Genomic DNA, 23,317 nt, shown 5'->3' on the forward strand with positions numbered 1-23,317 from the left:
ACTCCCAGGGCTGTTGCCATGGGGACGCTGGAGCCACATCACTGGTTGGAGAATAAACAGACAAGTTCTCGGACTAGTGACCGCTACCAAGACAGCTCAGAAAGCTCAGCTGGGGGAGGACGGGCTGGGGGGCCGCTGGGGGGTCCCCGGGGCAGGGGCTGTGGCCGTGAGGGCCCTGGGGGGGCGGGGGAGCCTGGGAAGGAAGACGCCCAAGAATATCTGCTGCGGGTCCTCTCTTCCCCGAGCCCCTGCTGGGCTCCCCCTCAGGAGCAAACCTGCGGGGGGGCAGGTCCCCGCGCCCTCGGGGCATCGGAGCCCCTGGCATGGGGCTGGGGCCCCTCCCAAAGCCACAGGGCGGGGTGGGGGGCGGGCACCGGGCTGCCTGAGCACCGCACAGGGGGCAGCGCCACGGCCTAGGGGGACCCCAGCAGCCACACGCCTCACCCAGCGGAGCCTGTCCCCGGGGGTGTCCTACCCCGCACACCTGTGCGCCTGCCCACTTGCCGCACGTTGGCCCCCAGGCCCCGGCCGCCCCGGCTCGCTCCTTCCAGGCCCTGGACGCCTCACGCACACGGCTGGGGTGGTGGCGGGACGACCGGCATGGGCTGACTGGGGCAGAGCCCTGGTTGCCCCTTTCTCCCCCGTCATGTCCCCCAGCTCTGCCATGGTACCGAGGCACCTCGTGCCCTGTGCCCCCTCAGACACACACCGGCTGGACGTGGACCCCAGATGCAGGTGCCCTGGTCCAAGGATGCTGGCGAGGCCGCTGGCTCGGTCCCCTCCGGGCCCCAGAGCCGCCCCCAGGGCGGAGCTGCCCTCACAGAGGCCACCTGCTCCAGACGGTGAAGGACCAGCGGACGGCCAGGTAGCCCATACCTGCGAGGGTGTGCACAGCCTCGGGGCTCAGGTGCAGGGCAGGTCGCCCGCATGGACACCAGGGACCCATGAGAGGGAGGACGCCCTGCGGCCCAGGCTGGCATCTGCCTCCTGTAGCCCTTGGATAACGCTGGTCACTGAGGAGTGTGGGGTTCCTGTGTCCCCGCCGAGCACACGCACCGGGTGGCTCCAGGGAGTCCAGCTGCACGATCTCCCTTTCGCTCCCGGCTCTGTTGAGAGGCCGCAGTTGCTGCTGTTGGTTCTCCTTTCTTTGTTTCTTTTTTTAAAAAGTAAGGAGGGGGGATTCCTGGGTGGCTCAGTGCAGCACCGCCTTCAGCCCAGGGTGTGATCCTGGAGTCCCGGGATTGAGTCCCACATGGGGCTCCCTGCATGGAGCCTGCTTCTCTCTCTACCTGTGTCTCTGCTTCTCTCTCTCTCTCTCTCTGTGTCTCTCATAAATATATGAATAAATAAAATATTTTTTGAAAAAGTAAGGAGACTTATTTGCTCATAGAACAATAACCATTTGGAAGTATGGTGGGCTTCGGGTATGGCTTGATCAGGGGTCTTGGGACTCTACTTAGTGCTGCTTTTTTGGTGTCCTCAGCCTCAGCCTCAGCCTCAGGCTGCTCTCCCTTCTGTCTGTTCTTGGGGCCGAGAGGCTGGGAGTACCAGTCCTCAAGCACCTGCATGGCTGCAGGGGTCATGTACGGCAATGGGAGACAGTGCCAGCGCCCCGGGGACTTACTCCAGAGCTCAGCAAGTCCTTCTATCGAGGCCAAAGGCCCTCGACTGGGATGGGCTCTGGTACTGGTGAGACAGAGGCTTGGTTCTTGTGGGCAGGTCTGCTGAGCAATGACTGAGCACCACTGTGTGCAGAGGGAGGCAGCCTCTGGAGTCCTGCATTCCTGCGTGGATGGCGGGGGTGGCACCTCCGCGAGGCCGTTCCCTGGGGCGCCTCTGGACAGTCGCGCTCTCTCCTGGGCGGGGAGGGGGGGCGCTAGGGGTCTGGCCCCACGCGCTGGCCCCGTGCCCGGCTCCCTGGGCCCTTTCCCACCAGGCTCAGGGTGCTCCGGGCAGGGGGCTCTCGTGGCCTCGGAGGGGGCAGGTGACCCAGTGGGCCCTCGGGGGCCCGGAGGCAGCCAGGTGTGGGCTTCCCGGGGCTGTATGTGCCCGAGGCCGGGCGGCTGGGGGGGCTGGGGCGCGGCGCGGGGGACGGTGTCTGCGCAGCCATCTCCCGGCGCCGGCTGGAGGCGAGGGAGTGTCCGAGCCTTTCATCGCGGCTGCCAGACCGCGGCTCGCCCTTGTTCGCTCGGGAGACTTCCCCCGCCGCAGCCCCGTGAATGGCTCCTCACACGGCGGCAGGCACCCGTGGGGCCGCCCCCGCCCGCCCCCGCCCCCGAGGAATTCCGCGGCGCCGGCCGGGAGGCAGGGCGCGGAGGCTCCGGATTGGACGGGCCGGCTCGGCTCCCCGCGCCCTCCGGCCCGGCGGGGGGGGGGGGGGGGCGGCCTTTGCCCCACGGGGCGGCGGGGAGGTGGGGCCGCGCTCCCGACCCCAGCCCGGCCGAGCGCGGCGAGGGGGGCGCGGGGCGACACGGCTCGCGGGCGGGAGGACCCCGCGCTCCTGCGTGCCCAGGTCAGGGCCGGGGCGGGGCGGCCTGAGCCGGGGCGCGCCAGGGGCCCCGACGGTGCCAGCGCGCAGCCCCCGCGCCCCGCGCCCCGCGCCCCCCGCGCCCCGCCCCGCGCCCCCGCGCCCCGCCGAGCAGGTGGGGAGCCCGCAACTTTGGAGACGCGCGCGGCGGGACCGTGCACCGGGCCGTGGGGACGACCTGGGGCCCCGGGACCCGCGCGCCCCCGACGAGCGGGCGCGTGGGCATCGCCGGGGCGCGCGGCCCGGGAAGGGGCCGGTGCGCCCCCGCCCTCCCCCGCCCTCCCGCGGCCTCCCGCGGCCTCCCGCGGCCTCCCGCGCCCTCCGTCGCCCGGGCCGGGAGGGGGGCGGCCCCGTGCCCGCAGCGCCCGCCCCGCCCGCCCCGCCCGCCGCCCCGCGCCCGCCCCGCGCCCGCCCCGCGCCCGCCCCGCGCCCGCCGCCCGCCGCGCCGGGGGAGGGGGCTTCCCACAATGCCCAGCGAGCCGCGCCCGCACTTGCGCCGTCCGGCCGCCCGCGGGGCAGCGACCCCCGCCCCCCCCGACGCCGCGCCGGGGCCCGCGGGGGGCGGCAGGGGCGGGGCGGGCGGGCGGCCGGCGGGGGCGGGGCGGGGCGGCGGCCGCGGCCGGGGCGCCGCGCGGGCCAATCAGCGGCGTCCGGGCGCGCGCCGGGGGGCGGGGTCAGGTCCGCGGGCGGGGCGCGCGCGGGCGGCGGGGGCGCGGGGTTGGAGCGGGCGCGGGGGCGCGCGCCGGCCTGACGGACGGACGGACGGACGGACGGACGGCGCAGCAGCCGCGGCCAGCGCGCAGCTCGGACCCGCCCGGACGCGGCGCTCGGCGGCGGCGGCGGCGGCGGCGATCACCCGCGCGGGTCCGGGTCTGGTCCGGTCCGGGGCCGGGGCCGCGGCGCCCGCGCTCGCCCGCGCTCGCCCGCGCTCGCCCGCCCGCCCGCGCCCCATGGGGTCCCAGGTAAGCGGCGCCGCCTCATTGTCCGCGCGGCCGGGCCGGCGCATCGCGGCGGGGGCCGCCCGGCCGCTCGCCCGGGGCCGCTCGCCCGAGCCCGGCCGCGCCCCCGCCCCCGCCCGCGCCCCCCGCGCCCGCCGCGCCCGCCGCGCCGCGCCCCGCCCCGCCCCGCGGGGGCGCCCTCCCGGCGGCGGTCGGCGCGGCGGCTCGCGGCGGCTCGGGGCGGCTCGGGGGCGGCGGGGGCCCGTGCGCGGCGCCAGCGGCTCGGAGCCCGGGCGGCCGGGGCGGGCGGGCGGGGGCGGCGCGGGGTCCCCGCGGGGCTGCGGCGGAGGCGGCGGGATGCCCCGCGCCCCCGCCCGCCCGCCCGCCCCGCCCCGCCGCGCCCCTCTCCGCGCCCCGCCGCCTCGGGGACCGTCTCCGGCCGTAATTTCTGCTGCGTCAACGCCCGGCCCGGGAGGCGGCCCCGGGGCCAGCCCGCGCCCCCGCCCGCCCCCGCCCGCCCCCGCCCCCCGCGCCCCCGCGCCGACCGCCCGCGCCGAGTTTGCCGAGAGTCGGACCCGCGGGCGGGGCGCGGGGGGCGGGCGCGGGGTCATTGTCTGCGCGGACGCGGGCGCCGGCCTCGTCCCCATCGTCCCCGCGGGAGCCTCGGCGGGCCGCGGCCTCGGGGCGCGGGGGGCGCGGGGCGCGGGGCGCGGGGCGCGGGGGGCGCGGGGCGCGGGGCGCGGGTCCGCCGCCAGCCGCGTCTTTGTTTCCCGTAAACAGACATGTCAGCCCCGCAGGGGAGCCCGAGCCGCCCTGACAACTCAATCGGCGGCGGACGCGGAGCCCCGCGCGCAGGGGAGGCTGCGGCCACCGGGCCCGGCGCCGCCGGCAGATGCGCCGCTCGCGCTCGCGGGGTGAAGCGGCCGCGCACAATGGGGCCGGGCCCAGCGCGGCGACCCGGCACCGGCCCCGAGGGCGCGGGGACAAAAGAAACTTTCCCCGCGATCCGCAGCCAGTTCGCTCGCTCCCCCGCCGGGAGCGGCCACACGGCGGCCACCAGCATTGTCTCGGGAGCTGGGAGCGGGCGGGGAGGGCCTGCGGCCGCGCGGACACCTGTGCGCCCAGCGCCGCGCGTTTTCAAGGGTGTCGCCCGCAGCATCTTTCATTTCGGGTTTTATCCTCAAAGCGAACTTTCCGAGCGGGGCACAGACTTGTGGATCGGCCCCGAGCCCGCCCCGCGCCGCCTGTGCCAGGCTGCTCGCACCCCGCGGAGCGGCTCGGGCCTCGCTCCCGAGAGGAAATGTAGAGAAGGGGCTTTCCGCAAGGAGAGCGAAGGAAACCGAAGCTCTCGCCATCCTCCAGTTGCTCCCCTCCGCGTGTTGCATGATAGTTTTTAGGCATTTGGAGCTGAAAACTTTGGGACGCCTCGGCACTCCAGCAGGGAGGAAGTGAGTGGTAGGCGAGCGAGGCGCGAGGGCGTCACACCGCGGCCCTGGGTCCCCTCTGGCAGGCCCTCAGCCCCGTGTCCTTCACTGGGGGGCGGGGGCTGTTGTGCGTTTTCCTTAGGGGGTGACGGTGGCACGCACTCCCTTGAGGCTGTTCGGACGCCCCCAAATGCAGCCTTTCCTGGAGGCCAGCCTGGGAACAACACTTAAATAAGCCTCTCGGTGACATCATCCCGGGTGTAAGAGTGTCGTCCTGCTGAGAGAATTCCTGCCCGGGGGCCAGGGTGGGCTGTGTTCTGTTCAACAACGCGTCGTTCTTGTGCTCCAGGGCACACCCCCCCCCCCGCCACACGCCCACCTTCGGGTGCTCAGGACCGGCCGACTGTCGCCCATGGGGCAGCCACCCTCCCGGGCTGATGCTGTGTCGGCTGTGTCGGCACTCGGTCACGCCGGGCCGGGGGTCCCCCGCCCCCGTGGCACCTGCGGCCCTCCCTCACACACTAGCAGAAGGGGTGAGGCGGACCCTGGGAAAGGCGAGACCACCTCGGGCCGGGCAGACACCTGCAAGCCTGAAGTCCCGCCGCCGTCCGACGGGGTGTTGTTTACCAACACGTTACACAAAATTAAGTTTTTAGCAGGATGAACTTTCCAACATTGTCCTTATGTGGGGCTTTTCAAATTAAGAGAAATTGGGCCACTCTGTCCCTGTGGTCTGTGTTTCTGGGACAGCTGTACAGCACTCCCGCTTTGTTCTCTATCAGAGGTCTTAGACCAGCCTCTGAGCGCCAAGGAGACCCATTTAGTGCTCGGTGTTTAGGAGCGCCACGGCCCAGGAACCTGAGCTAATTCCTCACTTTCCCATATGTCATGTGCCCAGGTGCCTTCTTGGCTGCTGGGTTAAAGCGAGAGAGTTCTAGAAGCCAGTGCTGCTGCCCGCCCGCTCTCACGCCTGTGTCCCAGCACCTGCCACGGCACTGCCCTGTTCTGGGGGCTTCACATTGCCCCCGACTCACGTTCTCGTAAACATACGGGCTCCTTCTTCTTCTGACCTAACGTATTTTACCTTTACCCTGTCTGTTGAGTGATGGCAAATGGTCAAGAATTCCCGTGTGTCTGCCCCTTCCCTCAAAAAAGAGATCCTCCCAGTTTGTTTTAATGGCCTCCCTGCTAAGAAGAAGTGGACGATTAAAAATCTCTATTGAGGCCACAGGCTGATCTAAGTGTTTGAGACCCTGCCTCGTCCCGATCATGGTTCGCACGTCCCCGGCCCGCAGCTGCGGCTGTGGCACGGCCGGCGAGGCTGGGGTCTCACGCTGTGAGCTCGGCGCAGGTTTTCCACCTTTTCTGCCGTTCCAGCCTAAATACTCGGTGTAGCTTATCTGTGCACACGCAGGCTTTGTGTCCCGGCCTGCTGGTGATGGCTCAACGCGACCTGGGATGTTATTTATCAATGAAAAAGTCATGGAAAAGAGAAAAAAAACCTTTCTCGACAAACTAATAAGTTGTGTGTTGAAGGATAAAAGGAGCTGGGCTGGTCAAATCTGACACAGAGTTTTTTGCTCAGTTTCTTTCTTTTTATAAAGATTTGATTTTTGTTTATTCACGAGAGGCACAGAGAGAGAGAGAGAGAGGCAGAGACACGGGCAGGGGGAGAAGCAGGCTCCCTGTGGGGAGCCCGATGCGGGACTCGATCCCGGGACCCCGGGGTCACAACCTGGACCGGAGGCAGATGCTCAACCACTGAGCCACCCAGGTGCCCCTTTTCCTCATTTTTTTCTCAGTAATGCTATTGAGTCATATTCAGGTTGAAAAGTTATTCAATATTTTTAACATAATTTGGACTCAAAAACGGCTAACGTAGGTATTTTAGAATAGAAATTGAGAAATAATGTTCACGTATCTTTCAACAGCATTTATAGAGATTTTGTGTCTCGACCGGAGTTTCTGAGCCACGTTAGAGGGACGTTCCCGGGGTTCTCATTCCTGGGGACCCTGGGCATTGCCGAGGACCTGGGCCAGGCTGGGGGCGGCATTTCTGCAGGGCTTGGTGATCTGTTGGGACAAGTCGAGCATCCCTCAGACACAGGACCAGTAATGGGACCCAGTGCAGGTGACAGATGCTAGTGAAACAGCCCCAGAGCCTGGAGGGGGGACAGTGTGCAGACCACCTGGTGGGGAAGGGGGCGTCTGAATCCCAAAGGCTGCGGAGGGAGAGGGGATCCGCGCAGACTCCTTCCCACCCCGTGGGGCGCTGACCCCGGGTCCAGTGTTGTGGGGCACACTCTGTCGGGAGCTCTGCTTTGCGGGGAGGACGGCTGGCGAGAGGGCGGGACTGCAGGGCCAGGCACTGCTGGGGGTGACGGGCAGGGAGAGCAGTCGCGGATCCCGCCTCCCACGGGGCACGCTGGCCACTCGGTCTTTTGGAAAAGGCACGGCGAGGTGGCCCCTTGCCCCTCGCAGCGTGCGCGCCCCTTCCTCCGTGCGGTCAGCAGTTGGGGTTCGCATTTGCCAAGGAGAGTACGAAGTCCCACGTGTGTGGGAATAATCACCTTTCTAATCGGCCTTATTTATAGAGAATTTGGACGGCACGTGCGTGGGTGAGAGCTCCTTCCTCTCCGAGCCGCGCCCCCGTCTCACCTGCCGCGGAGCCCGCCCTTCACCGGTGCAGGTGCATCCGGCATCCCGCCTCGTCCTCTTCTCTGTAGGAAGGAAGGAGGCGTTTAGGACCCTCCGCGCCGAGAGCTGCCTCCGTGGAAGGTGGGCGCCACGGCTGCGGGGCTTTGGGCACGTCGCCTTGTCCGTCCGTGTGCGGTGGCCGCGCGGCCGGGCGGTCTGCCTGAGGCCCTCTGTCCACGCCCTGAGCGCTCGCAGTGGCGGAGGTCGTGCTTTCTGGGGCGACGAGGGGCCGGTGCGGACGTGGGCTTCCAGACCCACGCTCACGTGATGCGCTGAGCGGCCCGCCTGGCAGAGGCACAGCCTGTCACGGAGCAGCTGGCGCGCCAGCCCCCGGAGCCGTCCTTGCGGAGCGGGAAGGCCCCGCGGGGGCTGGGCGGTGGGGGGCGGCGAGTGGGGGCCAGAGCCGCGCCAGGACCCCACGCGGGTGGCCCTGCAGAAGCAGGAGGAAGAGGAAGATGAGGGCCTTGGGGCGCGTGTGGTTTTAGGTGGTGCCGTGGCCGCTGGACCGTGGTCTGTGGTCTTCTCTTGGCGTGGCCCTGTTTGAATCTTAAAATGGTTTATTTTCTCTTCTTATCCGGTTGCATTTAAGGTAGCGGAGCTTCTGAGCAGCAGCACCGTCTCAGGAGGCTCAGAGTGGGCTCGGGACCCTTTCGGAGCAGAAGTGGCCGGCTCGTGTTAGCGGGGGACATGCTCCCCACGGAGGACAGCCGACCGTCCAGGTGCTCTGCGGACCCGCTGCAGGCCTGGTGGTGCCCATGGGCCGGTCGGATGCTCACATGCCAAGTGGGTCTGGTGCTGGGCCCGCTGCTGTGCTGCCATGGCCTGTGGGGCGCCCTCTCTCGTGGTTCCCAGTGTGTGCGGGGGCCGTGTCCCCAACAGCAGCGGGGGCTGCATGTCAGGTGCGCCTGTGGGTCGTGCAGCGGAGCCCTGCCGGTGGGTCATGGGGCCGGCCCGGGCCTTGAGGCCTGAAGGCCTCGTGCTCCTGCTGCCAGGCCCGCGAGCTCCGTGGCTAAGTGGGTGGCTGTCGGCGGGAGCCCCAGGAGCTCCCCAGCCTGGGCGCCGGGCCCCGCGGGCGGGGGGTGGGCTTGCTGCGGGGCGGGCACACTCGGAACCGCTGCCGGGGACCTGCGCTCAGCTGTGTCCCGCCCTCTGGGCCGCCGCCGCTGCTGGAAGTGCCTCGATTTACCGCGTTTCGGTGTCTGGGTCCTGCCCGGTCCGCAATTCCTGCACCCGCTTCTCAGGCATCACAGGTGGGGGACGGGGGGGGGGTCTCTCCTGCACGAAGCCCTTAGGTGAGAGCAGGTCGTGGGTGGACACTGTCGCAGACCCGGTCCTCGCAGCCGATGAGCGCTGGGGCCGCCTGCGGGACCTCCTTACGTTTGACGTTTTAGTGACGATGCAAAGGTGCCTGACCTGTGATTTTTTTTTTTTTGTAAGATTTTATTTATTTATTCATGAGATAGAGGCAGAGACACAGGCAGAGGGAGAAGCAGGCTCCTGCGGGGACCCTGATGCAGGACTCGATCCTGGGACCCTGGGGTCATGACTTGAGCTGAAGGCAGACGCTCAACCCCTGAGCCCCCCGCGACCCATATCCTGTGATTTGAAGTGACTCCGACTGGCTGTGTGAGCAGCTGTAATTCCTTATTTCTGAAGACAAACTAAAGGACGTTTGTTTTTTAAATGACACTTATTTGTTTGTTTGCTTATTTATTTATTTATTAGAGAGAGAGACAGAGATCGGAGCGGGGTCAGGGGCAGAGGCTGGGGGCGTCTCCGGCACAGCCTCCCCCGCCCCCCCAAGCACACAGCTGGACGGCCGCCCCGTCTCACCGCCCCGGGGTTGTGGCCTCCGCTGAAGTCCAGAGTCAGCCCCGAACCCACTGAGCCAGGACCCTGGGCGCCGGGGGGGCGGGGGCACCGGGAGGCTCCGGGACGAAAGCTGAGGCTGGCACCCCGAGTGAGGGGAGCATCTTCCGGCCCTTTCACTGCGGGCGCTCTTGTCAGCCGGGCGGGGGCCCCCGCTGGTCTCGGGTCGCCCTCGTCTTTGCCGTTCCTGATCCTTGCACCTGTGCATGGGGAGGGGACGCGGTGGCCGCCTTCTCCTGTGCTGATACACAAACAGGTTTCTTTCTCTTTTTTTAAAAGATTTTATTTATTCATTTATTTGTGAAAGAGAGAGGGAGAGGCAGAGACACAGGCAGAGGGAGAAGCAGGCTCCACGTAGGGAACCTGACGTGGGACTCGATCCCGGGTCTCCAGGATCACGCCCCGGGCCGAAGGTGGCGCTAAACCACTGAGCCCCCTGGGCTGCCCAACAAACGGGTTTCTATATTTTTTTGTTGCTTTTACTTCACTTCGTGTGCAGATTTCCCCCCTTCGACCAGAGAGTATCGCGAAGGACTTCCCAGAGCTCCTAGTAGGCTGCGTCCATGCGGGCAGGACCCGCTCATCGGCCGCCGGCCCACCGGGAGGCTGAACAAAGTGGTTTTTAATATTGGGCGAGCTTGACTCTCGTTTCCTCTTACGTTGGGGGAACGAGGAGTGGAAAGGTGACGGTGTCTTTGGGCGTCCCTCTGGGTTCAGTTGGTTTAACGCGGGGCGCCTGGCTGGCTCAGTTTGTTTTTTTTTATTTTTTTATTTTTTTATTTTTTGGCTGGCTCAGTTTGAAGAGCGTTCAACTCTGCATCTTGGGGTTGTGAGTTCGAGCACCGCGTCGGGTGTAGGGACTACTCAAATACATAAGTAAATGAACTTTAAAAAATTTAAGGAAAGAGAGAGAGAAGTTGGTTTACACTCGCCCGCTGGCCCTGATTGGACACCGCGGGACACACCCAGGTCTCTGACCCCTTGGCTCCGTGGGCACTGCTGCTGCTGGGAACGCGGCCCCACCAGCCCGGGGTGGGTGACGGGCCGGGGGGAGGTCGTCGTGGGACGAAGGAGTCGTCAAGCGCAGAGCCACGTGGCCAGGCGGGCAGGGAGGCCAGCCCCGAGCAGCGGGCCTTCACGGTGTCCCGCGGGTGCCCGGCGCAGGGCCGGCTCACTTTCCCGGGAGACCAGGGGCCATGCCGCCCCGGGAGAGGGCCCAGCAGGCCGAGCGCCAGCAGCCCTCGAGCGCGTGACCCCAATTTGCTTGAGGTCGTTCGGGATCGTCTTACTTTTTACTTAGGATCTTGCCTGTCTTGAGCACGAATCTCCAGGGGATCGTGGCGTTGATGTCAGTGACGTGGACATGTGACTCCGGGTACGGGTAGTGGTTTGTGCAGGACCCGCCAAGACTGTCCTTGGTGTCGCTGTGCTGCCCCCCTCCCCCCCCCCATGTCTGTGCCCGTGAGTGGCCCGTGCCCCGCGCGGCCTTCGCTCAGGTGGGCGCTCTCCCCGCGTCCCGCAGCAGCCCGTGGGGAAGGACCGGCGCCCGGCCCCCACTCGTGGCCGCGCTGTGTCTGGCTTCCCACGAGGGCGGAGCGGGCCAGCGGTGCTCACCCGGGCCCTGCATGCTCGTCCGCACACCCCGCCGCTGAGTTGTGCGGGGCGGACGCAGGTCGCCGCGCGCTGGGTGGGTGGCTGCAGGACGGAGCTGCCCGGGGTGTCCTAACAGACACCACAAGCCCGGGGTGCAAGCACAGGGACCCACTCCCTCAGGGTCTGGAGGCCGGAGGTCCTGGGTCCGGGTGGGGCAGGGCCACTGTCCCTGCAGAGGCTTGGGGACGCTCCCTCCTGCCTCTTCCAGCCTGTGGCATCTGCCCACAATCCTGGGGTTCTTGGCCTTGGGCTGCGTCACGCCGACGTCTCTGGCCACGGGCTCCTGCCCCCCCACACCCCCGCCGGGCCTAGATTCCCTTCTTCGTAGGACGTCAGTCGTGTTGAATCAGGATCCGCTGTCAGGACTCACCTTGACCTGATTATGTCTGCAAAGACCTGTTTCCGGAAAAGGTCGTGCTGGCAGGTGCGGCGTCAGCACTGGAGCAGGTCTCTGGCTGCGCCGCGATGTGTCCCACGGCGCCACCGCGGGGGGCGCCCGGCACGTGGGCACCTGGGTTTCTGAGTCTTGCGTCACGGAGGCTTCCCCCGGCTGCTGCTGTCGGTTCTCACGCCGCCGCTCTTGGGATGGCGACGCAGGCGACAGGGTGTCAGCGGGTGTGTGCGGCGGGCGGGGCCCTTGGCCATCGAGGTCCTTGCTGCGGGGACGTGCTGACCCTGGGGCCCCGGGAGGGTCAGAGGTCGTTCACGGGGCCCGGGTGCTCCGCGCTCCTCGCAGGCCGCGTGGGGGTGGTCACCGCCGTCACCCCGCGGGTCACAGCCCTGCCGGGCCGGTGACAGGCACCCCGCAGCCCCGGAGTCACGGCACCATGGCCCGCAGCTCCGACGCCCGACCCGTGCCTCAGTGTCTCCGGCTCAGCCACAGATTCTCCCGAGACCGTGGAAGCGGTGGTTCTCCCGTGACCGAGTGCTTACATACTTGCCTTGGACGTTTTCGGACACACACAGGGTTGGAGACCCGTCGGGTCACCCGCTGGCCCTGTTGCCTCCCTGCCCCCGGGGTTCTGGGCGAGCTCTACTGTGCCTGGCGGGGCCGTGCCGGGCGTGCCGACCCGCTTCTCAGCCCTGCGCCCACCGGGTTCTGTGTTCCAGTCTCGGGGTTTGCCTGGAGTCCCGACACCTTCCCCTCGTGGGGGGGGCTCTGAAATCACGTTTATTCTGTTTTTGTGCTACTTGTTGGTGGAGATATTGGAGGTGCGGATGCCATGTGTTGGCCCGGCTGGTTGTGTCCTGAGCCCTGGAGAAGCCCCCCCCTCGTCCCCACCGAGGGTCTGTAAGTCGGGGGGGCGTGACGCCCACACCTGCAGGAATGACGAGTACATCAAGACTTTCAAGTTCCTGGGGCGCCTGGGGCTTAAGCGTCCAACCCCTGGTCTAGGCTGAGGTCTCGATCCCAGGTTGTCGGAGCCGAGGTCGCTCCCCCTGCCCCGAGGTCAGGACCCGAGCTGGGGTCAAGTCGACCCGTGGCCAGCGGAGCCCCGGGTGCCCCGTGTGCTTTCTCTTGACGGGATGTTGGTGGAATTTTCAAAACAATTATCACCTGTAGCAGTTTTGTTTTAAGATCTGTTTATTTACTTAAGATTTTATCTATTCATTCACGAGAGGCACAGAGAGAGGCAGAGACCCAGGCAGAGGGAGAAGCAGGCTCCCTGCGGGGAGCCCGACACGGGACTCGATCCCAGGACCCCGGGGTCACGGCCTGGGCCCGAGGCAGACGCCCCACCGCTGAGCCCCCCGAGCGTCCTAGTTTTGTTTTAAAATTTAAAGCGGGTCAACGGTTAATGAAACACAGGAACATCGCGTAGGTTCGTTCAGTCTGTGGGAAAGGCCTCAACTGACTTTAAGTTGATTTTCATGGAGTTTTCGCTAAAACACGAATCAAGCTCCCCTCTGCCTCTCTAACCTGGGGCGGCGGGTGTAGTTTTGCTGGGGTTTGGAACCTTCCCGTTGGCGAGAGCTGGTTGCGGAGGGGCCGCGGCCCGGGGTCGGTGCCGGCGCCTCGGGCTCAGGGCGCGGGTCTTGCCTTCGGAGCATCTCGGTGCCCGCCTCCTGCCTCGTGTGGGCGCGTGGGCTGCTCTCTTCGCCGTCGTTTCCCCGTGGACCCGTGTAGTGGAGCCAGCCCTGGGTGGGCGCGATGCTTCCAGAACGCTGGCACCAGGCAGGGCTGGGGGACTCGGGTGTCATCGCCCATCACTGGTCGCGCCGTCTCCTGTGCCCCCGGAAGGGAACGGCCGCGCCGCGTGGCCATGGTCTGTGCTGGGCGCCAGCGAGCGTGGGGTCCTGCTGGGGCCCGGGGATGGCGACCGCTCACCCCTCGTGGTCACAGGCCAGCGCGGTGACTGGCACGGACGCCATCCTGCTCGGGGTCGTGGTGACAGGAGCCACTTGGCTGCCACCCGTGAGGGGACCCGCTGCCCGAGCCTGGTGCCTGCCGAGGACTCGCCTCCGGCCCCTTCGGAGTCACAGCCCAGTCGGGGCCCTGGCAGCCGCTGTGCACCAGGAGGCCGTGCTCCTCACGGGGGACCCGGCGGGTGGGCAGGCGCAGGCCCCAGGGGACCCCACGGAGTGGACAAAGGCAAGTGGACGTCTCTCGTGTTCACGGCTCTGCCGCCGCCGCGCACGCTTCCCGCCAGGGTCTTGTAGGTTCATCTTTGGTCTTTGGGTTTTATAAACAAGCGACTTGCTTTGGAGGGAAGCCGGCATCTTCGGCCGTGTGCTCCGCTGTCACTTCCTTCCACATTTGTCACGAACGTCTCAGCATCAACGTAAACGCCACCGATTGTTCGTCTAAGGCGGTCTCCTCGGTTGTCACCCGTGTGCCTCCGGGCCGGGTCTGACGGCTGCTGTCACCGATAGTGCGGCCGCCGTCCGTGAGCAGCTCCGCGTCTTGGGGGATGAATGTCCCAAAGCAGATCGCTGCTCAGCGACGGGCAGTGTGGGCTCCCCGTGCTCCAGCAGGCCCAGGCCCCGGGGCCCCTGCGGCCGCCCCACCACCGTCCCCGGGCTCTGCAACCTCGTGTTCGTTTCTCCAGCCTCATCCGCGCTGCCGTCCCCTTCGAGGTCTTTCCTTAGGATCCAGGAGGTCTCAGCGGGTTCTCTCAGGCCTTGCCCGGAGTCCTTCACGCCTGTGGTGGGAGATCACAGGGTTGACCTTGACCCCGCTGTGGGACTCGCCCGGCACCCCTGGCCAGGCCAGCCTCGGTGTCCTCCCCGGGGGGGCGGGTGGCCAACACAGACGGTACCTGGCCTGTGCGGCAGCGCCCCTTGTCCCCGAGCCCCCCGCAGCCGTGTCCTGGAGCCAGCTTCCTGCCCAGGGCCTGAGGGCAGCGCGGCCCCTGGAGCCGGCACTCTGGGCGCCCGCTTCCTTCAGCGTGCTGTGGTCACTGCCAGCCGGGCCGCCCGTCCCCCACAGCACCCAGTGGCCTCTGGTGAGTCCCCTTGAAACCCAGCTCTTTCCTTTTGAATCATGAGTTTTGTTTCTTCTTTTTTTTTTATTAAAGATTTTATTTATTTATTCATGACACACAGAGACAGAGAGAGAGGCAGAGACATAGGCAGAGGGAGGAGCAGGCTCCCTGCAGGGAGCCCGGTGCGGGACTCGATCCCGGGACCCGGGGTCACGCCCTGGACTGAAGGCAGCGCTAACCACTGAGCCCCCCGGGCTGCCCGTAGTTTCGCTTCTTACAGGGCCCTGGGGCTGGTGGCAGCAACACGTTAGCGCGCGGGGCTTTCCCCGGGAGAGGCCCGACCTCCCTTATGTGCCGCCGAGGGGACGGTGCCCTGAGGGCCCCGCCCAGGGAGGGAGACCCAGCCCCCCACCCCCCCGAGGCTTCCCCCCGTGGTAGGGCCCGTGGCGCCTGCCGGGCTGGCACCTGCCTGACTCCCCGGGGCTCAGCCCCAGCTTGGCCATCCCTGGCCCCCCTCGTGCTGCTGCCGCCTAGCTGTGCCCCGGGCGGGGGCTGCACGCGGGCAGGGGCTCAGCTGGCCGCCGGGGGGGGGGGTGCCCCACCCATCGCTGGGGCCTGGCCCATTCCGGGACACTCGGTGTCCGTGTGCGTCCGGGAAGCTGCGGGGCCGTGGTGGCCACGGGGCTTGTCTCCGGTCCCGGCTGCAGCCGCGCACCTGGTCTGCTTCCCGCCCCGGCTGTGGCGTTGGCTCACTCTGCGGCTGTCCGTCCGTCCATCCGTCATTTATTCAGTGTGATGGGCGCTTGCCTCGGCAAGGCCTGTGCTGTTTGCAGAAATGATGGGGGACTTGGACACGTGTCAGAGCAGCCAGTGGACCTTCTGTCAGACACGGGAGCAGCGCGGGGCTGGGCCCTGCGGGGAAGGGCTCGGGCGGTCTGCTGCCACCAGAACCTTCCACTCCTGCTGCTCCGGGCGATCCAGGCCCGGGGGGGGGGGGGGGCTCGGCATTGGGGCCCCTGTGCACTGGGACCCGCAGCTTCTCTTGTTTCCAAGAGTTCAACTTTTTTATTTATTTATTTATTTTTTTAATTTTTATTTATTTATGATAGTCACAGAGAGAGAGAGAGAGAGAGAGGCAGAGACACAGGCAGAGGGAGAAGCAGGCTCCATGCGGGGAGCCCGACGCAGGACTCGATCCGGGTCTCCAGGATCGCGCCCTGGGCCAAAGGCAGGTGCTAAACCGCTGCGCCACCCGGGGATCCCAACTTTTTTATTTTTATGTATGAAAGATTTTATTTACTCATGAGAGACACAGAGAGAGAGAGAGAGAGAGAGAGAGAAGCAGAGACACAGGCGGAGGGGGAAGCAGGCTCCATGCGGGGAGCCTGATGCAGGACTCGATCCCGGGACCCCGGAGTCACGCCCTGAGCTGAAGGCAGATGCTCACCCGCTGAGCCCCCGGGTGTCCCTCAGGTGCTCACCTTTTAAGAAAAGAGCGGCAGGTCAGAGGTGCGGGTTAAAGGTGCAGGTTACTGGACGGGAACAGATGTTGCAGAACGTTCGCGCTGGTGTGTCTGGTCCAGGGTAGGTGGGAGTTCTCGGAATTATTCTTACAACTTTTCCAATAGTTGGAAAGTGTTTCAGCATAAACCGGAACTGCTTGTGCTGCTGGGGGGCAGGCGCTGCCTCCGGCCTCCTGCTTGGGGTCTGTTTCTGTCTTGGTGGCGGGGAGCCCGTGGTACAGGTGACATTTCCGGTCACAGCACATCTCAGGCTTAAAATTCACAGAAATGCGTTTCCTGGCTTGTGCAGCTGGTCAGCTTTCTTTTTAAGAAAAAGAAAACAAAACAAAACTAAGTTGCCCTGTAGCTTTTCCTGGGGGTTTTGTAACAAAGTCTCACAAGCGGGGGCCTTGGAACAACAGAGGAGCTGCCCTGGCTGTTCCGGGGCCAGAGTCGAAATCGGGTGTCCCCAGCCTGCTGCCCCGAGGTGTCCGGCTCCGGGAGCCGGGCCTGTGGCCCCGAGGCTCTGTCTCCGCCTGGTCTTCCCCCCGCGTCTCTCTGTCCAGATCCCCCTTATGCGACGACACCAGCACTGCTGGGTTTCAACCTCGTCCTACGTCGGTTAAATCTGCCAGGACCCTGTTTTCAAATTGGGTCACGTCGGCAGGTACTGGGGGCTCGACGTCAGCACGGGATTCTGGGGACACGACTGGGCCGTGGAGTGTCTGCGTCCCCCCGGGTTTGCAGTGGGCACCGCACAGCCCACCCCAGATCGCAAGCGCTGTCCCGCCTGAGCCGCGTCTCCTGGGCACCGATGCGGGGGCACCGGGACGGCGCCGGGTGTGGTGCTTGGTGCGGCCTCGCCGTCCCCCTGCAAGTGCACTGCCCCAGATCGGGACGCGCCGTCTGCTTCTCCAGCACTTAGGGTGGGACGTTTAAAAAACGTCTTAGGTTCAACCTGTAGGACTTCAGTTCTGCAGGGTTCACATGAAAAAGGTCCTTGGCTCACCCGAGCCTGCCCAGCGGGGGATGCGGCTCCAGAGGCTCGCGACCCCACGGCGACAGGCTGGCGGCCGTCCTGGGAGGAGTGCCCGGAGGCTTCCTGGAGGCGGCGGCTGCTCGCCCTCCCGCTCCCACTCAGCCGGAAATCGCCTTTGTGGTTGAGACCCGTGAGGGATTCGCGCCGCCCGACGCCTCGCGCAAAACCAGGATGAGCGAAAAGGAGCTTGACAGCCATGAAGACCCGGCGGAAGGAGGCTCGGCTCTGGCAGGGGCGTCTGGGAGGACGAGCTGAAGACCTGACCTCTTCCCCTTTTTCTCCCCAAACCCACAAGACGATGAAATTCCCCCGACCAGCTCCCCAGCCGCGGGAGCCGAGAAACCAGAAGTCCGCGGTACCGGGGCCGTCAGGTGGGCGGGCGCTGGCCCGTGTCCCGGGCGTCCCTCGAGCCTGCCCGGCGGTGCCTGTCCCCGCCGACCCCGGGGCCCGCTCCCACCTGCCAGGCCCCCTGAAGTGCCAGCCTCTGCGTCCCCGTTGTGCTTGCCGGGGGCCCCCGCCGCCCCCAGGGCCCTGCCGGGCTCTCATGCGGACCCCCTGGGGCAGTGCCCTCGACACCTCTGTCTCCAGGTCTCGCGGGCACCGGAGCCGTCCTGACACGCTCTCGGCTCTGGAGCTTCTGTGGCCGCTGGGTTCTTGTCCGCAGGCGGCAGCTGGGCTGGCCAGGCCGGAGACCCAAGGCTCTGGCACCTGCAGGCGCCAGGGCGAGGCCGGGAGGCCGGGGCCTCCGCTCACAGAGCGGCCTCCGCACACCGGCCCGGGTCAGCTCCTGCAGCGGAGCTGCTGGGCCCAGGCTGGCGGCGCAGACGTGTCCAGCTGCGGAGGCGGGCGCTCCTGGAGGCCCGGGCCAGGACTTCCCAATCCCAGACACGCTCAGCGCGGGGGGCCGCCCGCCCCGGGACCTCGGGGCCGTCTTGAGAGGCCGGCGCTGCCCTCTGGACATGTGCTGCCCCCCGCGGCCCCCCAGTGGCTCCTACCCCCCTGGGGGCTGCCCCTGCCCAGCCGCCCCCACGGCACCTTGTGCTGACCCGCCGTTGGCTGCTGGGGCTCGGGCCTTCTGGGGGGGCCCGTGTGGGAGGTGAGGCCGTGGCCTCCACAGGTGCTCGCACCAGGTGACGCGGCGAGACCCCGGAGTTCTGCTCCCCTGCTGCAAGTTGCTGGGTGTGCAGCGCGGGGTGGGCAGGGGCCACCTGAGGGCACGGCCCCGCGGCTGGTGGGGGGGGTGGGCGCCCTCAAGAGAGGAAGTGACACAGAGGCAGGTAGGGAGGCCAGGCGAGGTCGGGGCGAGGAGAGGAACCGAGAGAGGCTGGGGAGGGGGCGGAAGTCGGCGCCCCCAGACCTGAGGCCCAGCCGCAGGAGGGTGCCCAGGGCTGCAGTTTCGGATCTGAGCGGCCTCAGTGTGGACGACGGAAGTGGGGCACCTCCCCGTGCCCGCTGGCTGTTGCCGGGAGGAGTCTGGGTAGCGTGGCCCCCGTGTCACCCGCCGAGGGGCCATCGGACCTGCAGAGGAGGGCGTGGAAGCAGTGCTCCTCGTGGCTCCCCGGGCCGCCGTCTGCGAGCCCTGAACCCTCTATGGACCCCAGAGACCAGAGCTGTGCCTGGGGCCGGGCCTCAGGCGGCTGACGTCGGCCCGCGGGATGCCCCGCACTGGGCACAGGGTGACACCCTGGGATGAGTGGCGCTTCCCCCGCGGCCCGATGACCGCGGCCCCCGTGTTCCTTGGCAGTGGGAGCGGCGTGTGAGTGCGGGGCCGTCCGAGGAGCCGCGGCTGGAAGTCTCCCCGCAGATCTCTCCCGGTCCTCCCGGGATGCCTGTCCCCGTGCCTCCGCTCTGTATGGACGCCGCCGGTCCCACTGGACGAGGGCCACTGAGGGACCGCATCCGAGCGGTTGCACCTGCCACGACCCTGTGCCCAAGAAAGGCCAAGGTCTCAGGAAGTGGGGCTGGAAACGCAACTAACAGATTTTGCGGGACAGACAGACGCCACCCCACAGATGGCGAGGCTGAGTCTGACCTGTCGGGCGTCGCACAGTGGGACCCGGCAGCTCGGCCGGTGCAGACAGGTGGAGGCTGGGGAACCAAGATCCCGCGGTTGACCCGAAGCTCCTTCGGGCTTGGATCTGTCGCCTGGGCCCTGAACGTCTTCACGGCAGACTCCTTCCCGCCCTGGAAGGAGGTTCAAGTGACTCTCGCGTGCAAGTCCCTTCCCCCCGACGGGAATCGGTGCTTTTCCCCTGCAGGCTGCGGAGTTCGCAGCTGATTTGCAAGCTGCCCTGATCGGGTGGTGATTTACTCCACGATTGTCCACACGGGCTGAGACGCAGAGCCCGGCAGGCGGTCGCCCTCCCCGTCGCCCTCCCCGATTCTCACAGGGTCAGCTTTGCTGCGAGGAAACCGGGCGGTGAGGCGCACGGCTTCCTGATGGGAATGTGGGTACCTGGCCCTGGACGCCCCGTCCACGGGCCGGGATCCAGGGACAGTCACGCTCCCGACGCCGCCAGCACCTCGTGGCCTTGGGCACCTCCGGGGACCGGGGCCGATCGCGGATGGGCTTCCTGGACTGGAGGCAGGTGTCAGCCCCCCTTGGTGCCCCGGAAGCTGTGTGTGAGGAGTGACCCCCGTGGTGGGGCGGCCGTTCCCGTGGAGCCTCCTTCCACCACCGCCCCTGGGTGGTGACCCCACGGGGCCCGAGGCGCCAAGGCCGACAGCCATCAGTGGACGCGTGCGCGACCCGTGGCCGGTGCTCGGGGTGGTTCAGCGGTGGGGCCCCGGGGCCTGGGCTGGGGGTGGCCCTGCCCCTCACGTTCCTGTGGTGGGCGGGGGGGGGGGGCGAGGAGGGGGGGCGGGGGCGCAGGACCTGGACCCCCGGGGGGGGGGTGAGAGCCTGTCCTCGCTCGGCCTGTCCTCCCTGCCCGTGACTGTGAAGCAGAATGACAGCTTTTGTTCTGTTTTGTTTTTTTATTCGAACCTTATTGCGACTAAAATACAAAAGTGGTTAAAAATGAGAGCCTATCAATTTTAACACTTCCCGTGAAAGCAGCAGCTAAATAGTGGCTTTTAGATGAATATCAAAGGTCACCTGCTCACTGCTAAGGACACACAAAAAAAACAATTAAAAAATAAGAATTCAAAGAAGAACAGTTAGAATACGTCTGTGCGCCCGACGGCCAAAATCAGCCAATATTGTTGTGTTTTAACGGAAACTACAGACCTTTACTCTTTTTTTTTTTTTAAGAAATTAAAGTATCACAGATAAGTTGCAATCTCCTGGTTGTGTGCCCCTCCCGTTCCGCTCACCTTCCCTCCCAGACACGCGCACTTCGTGGTCTCGTGTGCATCACCGCACGTGTTGATGCTTCCTCTACGAACAATAGTAATGACGGCAAACCTAGCTGCTCGGTGCGTGCAGACGTTCCTATAGGGACCGTGTGCCTCGTATCTCATTTAATCTTCACAATAACCTGAAAGGTAAGTATGATTGTTATTTTCATGTTGCAGATGACAAACTTGAGGCACAGAGACATTGAGTGACTCCCCGAGGCCCCGAGGCCCGCGCTCCGGGCCGTGCCTGCGGCCTCAGGACTCGCCGATAGGAAATGACCCCTGAGCCTCAGGGTGGCGAGAGGGATGGCTCTGGGCAGGTCCTTCCTGTGATTTCAATAAGTGTTACCACTCGTAGCCCCTTTGCAACAGGACGTCCTCACGCAACATCTTTGGTACTTAGTCTTTCCGACGCGTGCAGACCTCGTGAGTGTGTTTTAACTGCTACGCAGTGTTCTTTGCTGTACCCGCGGCACGGTTGTCTACCCCCCTGTGTACTTCTAGTAACGTCTCCCACCGTGCATGGGGACAAAACAGTTTTTTGTGATGAGAGTCTTAGTAACCAAAACAAAGAGAGAGAGAGAGAGAGAGAAAACCAGGCACCTTGGGGGCTCAGTCAGGTGAGCATCTGCCTTCAGCTCGGGTCACGACTGCAGGGTCCTGGGCTGCAGCCCCATGTCGGGGTCTCTGCTGGGCAGAGGGCCTGCTTCTCCCTCTCCCTCTGCTTGTGTGCTCACACGCTCTCTCTCTCTGTCAAATAAATAAATAAAATGTTTTTTTAAATTAATTTTTTTATTTTTAATTTTTATTTTATTTTTTATTTTATTTTTTTAATTTAATATATTTTATTTTAATTTTTTTTTAATTTTTAAAAATTTTTATTTTTTTAAAAGAGAGTTTTGGTAACTTTTTTTTAACCACTAAAAGAATGGAATCGGCTGTGGTTGACCTGCAGTGTCACACTAGTTGCAGGCGTACGACGCGGAGACCGGGCAGGCGTGTAGCGTCCGGGGCTCATGGTGGCCAGCGGCCCTACACCCCCGACCCGACCGTGGCCTTGAGCGTGTTCTCTAGAGTTAAGAGTCTTGTTCCTTGGTTTGTCCCTTTTCCCCCTTTGTTCATTACTTTTGTTTCTTAGATTCCACACACGAGCGCAACCGTACGGTGTTGGTCTTCCTTGGACTTGTTCTGCTTAGCGTTATGCCCTCGCTCCGTCCACGTCGTTGCAAATGGCAAGATTTCATCGTTTTCGTGGTTGAGTTATTCCAGTGTCTGTGTGTGTGCGTGTGTGCGTGTGCGCCGCACCTTTACCCGGTCATCTGTTGGTGGACACGGGCTGCTGCCGTAGTTTGACTGTTGTAGCCGATGCTGCTGTGAACACAGGGATGCGCGTGTCCTTTCAAATTAGTGCTTTTGTATTGTTTGGGTTAATAGCCAGGAGTGGGATTGCCGCATCATATGGAGTTTCTATTGCTGATCTTTTGAGGACCCTCCACACTGATCTCCAGAGTGTCTGCACCAGCCTGCGTCCCCACCAGCAGGGTGACAGGGCTCCCCGCTCTCCACGTCCTCGCCAACACCCCTGGTTTCCTGTGTTGCTGCCTTCAGCCGAGCTGACAGGTGTGACACATACAGGTGTGTCTCATCGTGGTTTGGTGTTGAGCATCTTTTCGCGTGTCTGTTGGCCGTGCGTAGGTCTTCTTTGGAAAAACGTCTGTTCATGTCTTCTGCACGTTTTTAAATTGGATTATTTGGTTTTTAGGTGTTGCGTTTTATAAGTTTTTTTTTTAAAGATTTTATTTATTTATTCATGAGAGACACAGAAAGAGAGGCAGAGACACAGGCAGCGGGAGAAGCAGGCTCCCTGCAGGGAGCTCAATGTGGGACTCGATCGCACCCTGAGCCCAAGGCAGGCGCTCAACAGCTGAGCCCCCAGGTGCCCCGAGTTGTATAAGTTCTTTCTATACTTTGGGTACTGATCCTTTATCAGCTGTTTTATGTGCAAACATCTTCTGTTCCGTTTGCCTTTTAGTGTATTGGTTGTTTCCTTTGCTGTGCAGAAGCTTTTTATTTTGATGAAGTCCCGATAGTTTAGTTTGCTCTTGTTTCCCTCGCCTCAGGAGACATATCTAGAAAAATGTCACTTCGGCCGACATCAGAGCTGCTACTGCCTGTGCGCTCTCCTAGGATGTTTATGCTTTTAGGTCTCACATTTAGGTCCCTACTCCGTTTTGAGTCTATTTTTGTGTATGGTGTGAGAAAGTGGTCTTGTTTCATTCTTCCGCATGTGGCCGTGCAGTTTCCCCAACGCTGTCTGTGGACGAGACTGTGTTCTTCCCGTTGGACACTCTTGTTCATTTGTTGAAGATTAATTGACCGTATAATTGTGGATTTATGTCTGGGCCCTCTATTCTGTTTCATTGATCTGTGTGTCTGTTTTTGTGCCAGCACCATACTGTTTTGATTACTAGAGCTCTGGGTTTTTTTTTTTTTAGGATTTTATTTATTTATTTGACAGAGAAAGAGAGAGCGAGAGACAGCGGGAGAGCGAGCATGAACAGGGGGAGGGGCAGAGGGAGAGGGAGAAGCAGACGCCTGCTGAGCAGGAAGCCCGAGGTGGGACTCGATCCCAGGACCCTGGGGTCACGCCCTGAGCTGAAGGCAGACGCTCGACCACTGAGCCCCCAGGTGTCCTGCAATGGATTTCTTATATTGATTTTTGTATCCTGTGAACCTACTGATGTCATTTCTGAATTATGGTATTTTTTTGGTGGCGTCTTTAGGGTTTCCTATGTATAGTATCACGTCATCTGCAAATAGTGAAAACTTAACTTCTTCCTTACTGATTTGGATGCCTTTTACTCCTTTTTCTTACCTGATTGCTGTGGCTCGGACTCCCAGCAC

At 64.3% G+C, this 23,317-nt stretch overlaps 2 protein-coding genes across 2 annotated transcripts in view; one reads left to right on the plus strand and one right to left on the minus strand.

Moving 5' to 3' along the window:
- The first annotated feature begins 3,237 nt into the window (after positions 1 to 3,237).
- The window catches only part of ZBTB46 (zinc finger and BTB domain containing 46), a 52,388-nt gene continuing 32,308 nt past the window's right edge, over positions 3,238 to 23,317 (plus strand). The window contains exon 1 of the mRNA XM_041732503.1: positions 3,238 to 3,489. The gene's annotated coding sequence lies outside the window, so the exon portion shown is untranslated. The remainder of the gene's footprint in view (positions 3,490 to 23,317) is intronic.
- On the minus strand, positions 6,619 to 13,310 carry LOC121478273 (pollen-specific leucine-rich repeat extensin-like protein 1). Its single transcript, XM_041733216.1, has 4 exons — positions 13,067 to 13,310; positions 11,505 to 11,783; positions 7,548 to 8,155; positions 6,619 to 6,962 (listed from the first exon to the last, which is right to left on the minus strand). Exons 1-4 carry the CDS (start codon positions 13,308 to 13,310, stop codon positions 6,888 to 6,890), a joined length of 1,206 nt encoding a protein of 401 aa, XP_041589150.1. The 3' UTR covers positions 6,619 to 6,887.

The sequence above is a fragment of the Vulpes lagopus genome, chromosome 18 (assembly GCF_018345385.1).
Source record: "Vulpes lagopus strain Blue_001 chromosome 18, ASM1834538v1, whole genome shotgun sequence".
Taxonomy (NCBI): domain Eukaryota; kingdom Metazoa; phylum Chordata; class Mammalia; order Carnivora; family Canidae; genus Vulpes; species Vulpes lagopus.